The sequence below is a fragment of the Eimeria tenella genome, genomic scaffold (assembly GCF_000499545.2).
Source record: "Eimeria tenella Houghton genomic scaffold, Eth_scaff3004, whole genome shotgun sequence".
In the NCBI taxonomy this organism is placed as follows: Eukaryota; Apicomplexa; class Conoidasida; order Eucoccidiorida; family Eimeriidae; genus Eimeria; species Eimeria tenella.
The window spans coordinates 425-703 of record NW_013542876.1 but is presented as its reverse complement, the minus strand read 5'-3'; the positions used below and the strand labels follow the sequence as shown (position 1 = coordinate 703).

The 279-nt window shown below is 55.6% G+C and overlaps 1 protein-coding gene across 1 annotated transcript in view; it reads right to left on the bottom strand.

Annotated features, from left to right (window-relative positions):
• Positions 1-240: 240 nt before the first annotated feature.
• Positions 241-279, bottom strand: part of ETH_00034165 (uncharacterized protein) — a gene marked incomplete at both ends in the record, with an annotated part of 405 nt that continues 366 nt past the window's right edge. The window contains one exon of the mRNA XM_013375942.1: positions 241-279. Coding sequence (XP_013231396.1) covers positions 241-279 — 39 coding nt within the window.

The following is a 279-nucleotide window of genomic DNA, read 5'->3' as shown; positions in this document are numbered from 1 at the left end:
AGCAGCAGCAGCAGCGGGAAGGCACTGTGCTGTTTTAGCAGCAGCAGGGAGCAGCGCGGCCGGCAAGGCGACGGTAAACCCTAAACCCTAAATTAGGGTTTCGTGGTTGCGCACTTGGTGATGTCGTGGGTCACTTTGAAAACACCGTGGGCCCCAGCCCCCTTGGCATGAACCACTCTTTCCTGAAACCCCACAAACAAACCCCACAAAATCCTTCCAAACCCTCCTACGGTTTAGGGTTTAGGGTTCAGGGTTTACGCTTATGCAGGGGCCCCATGA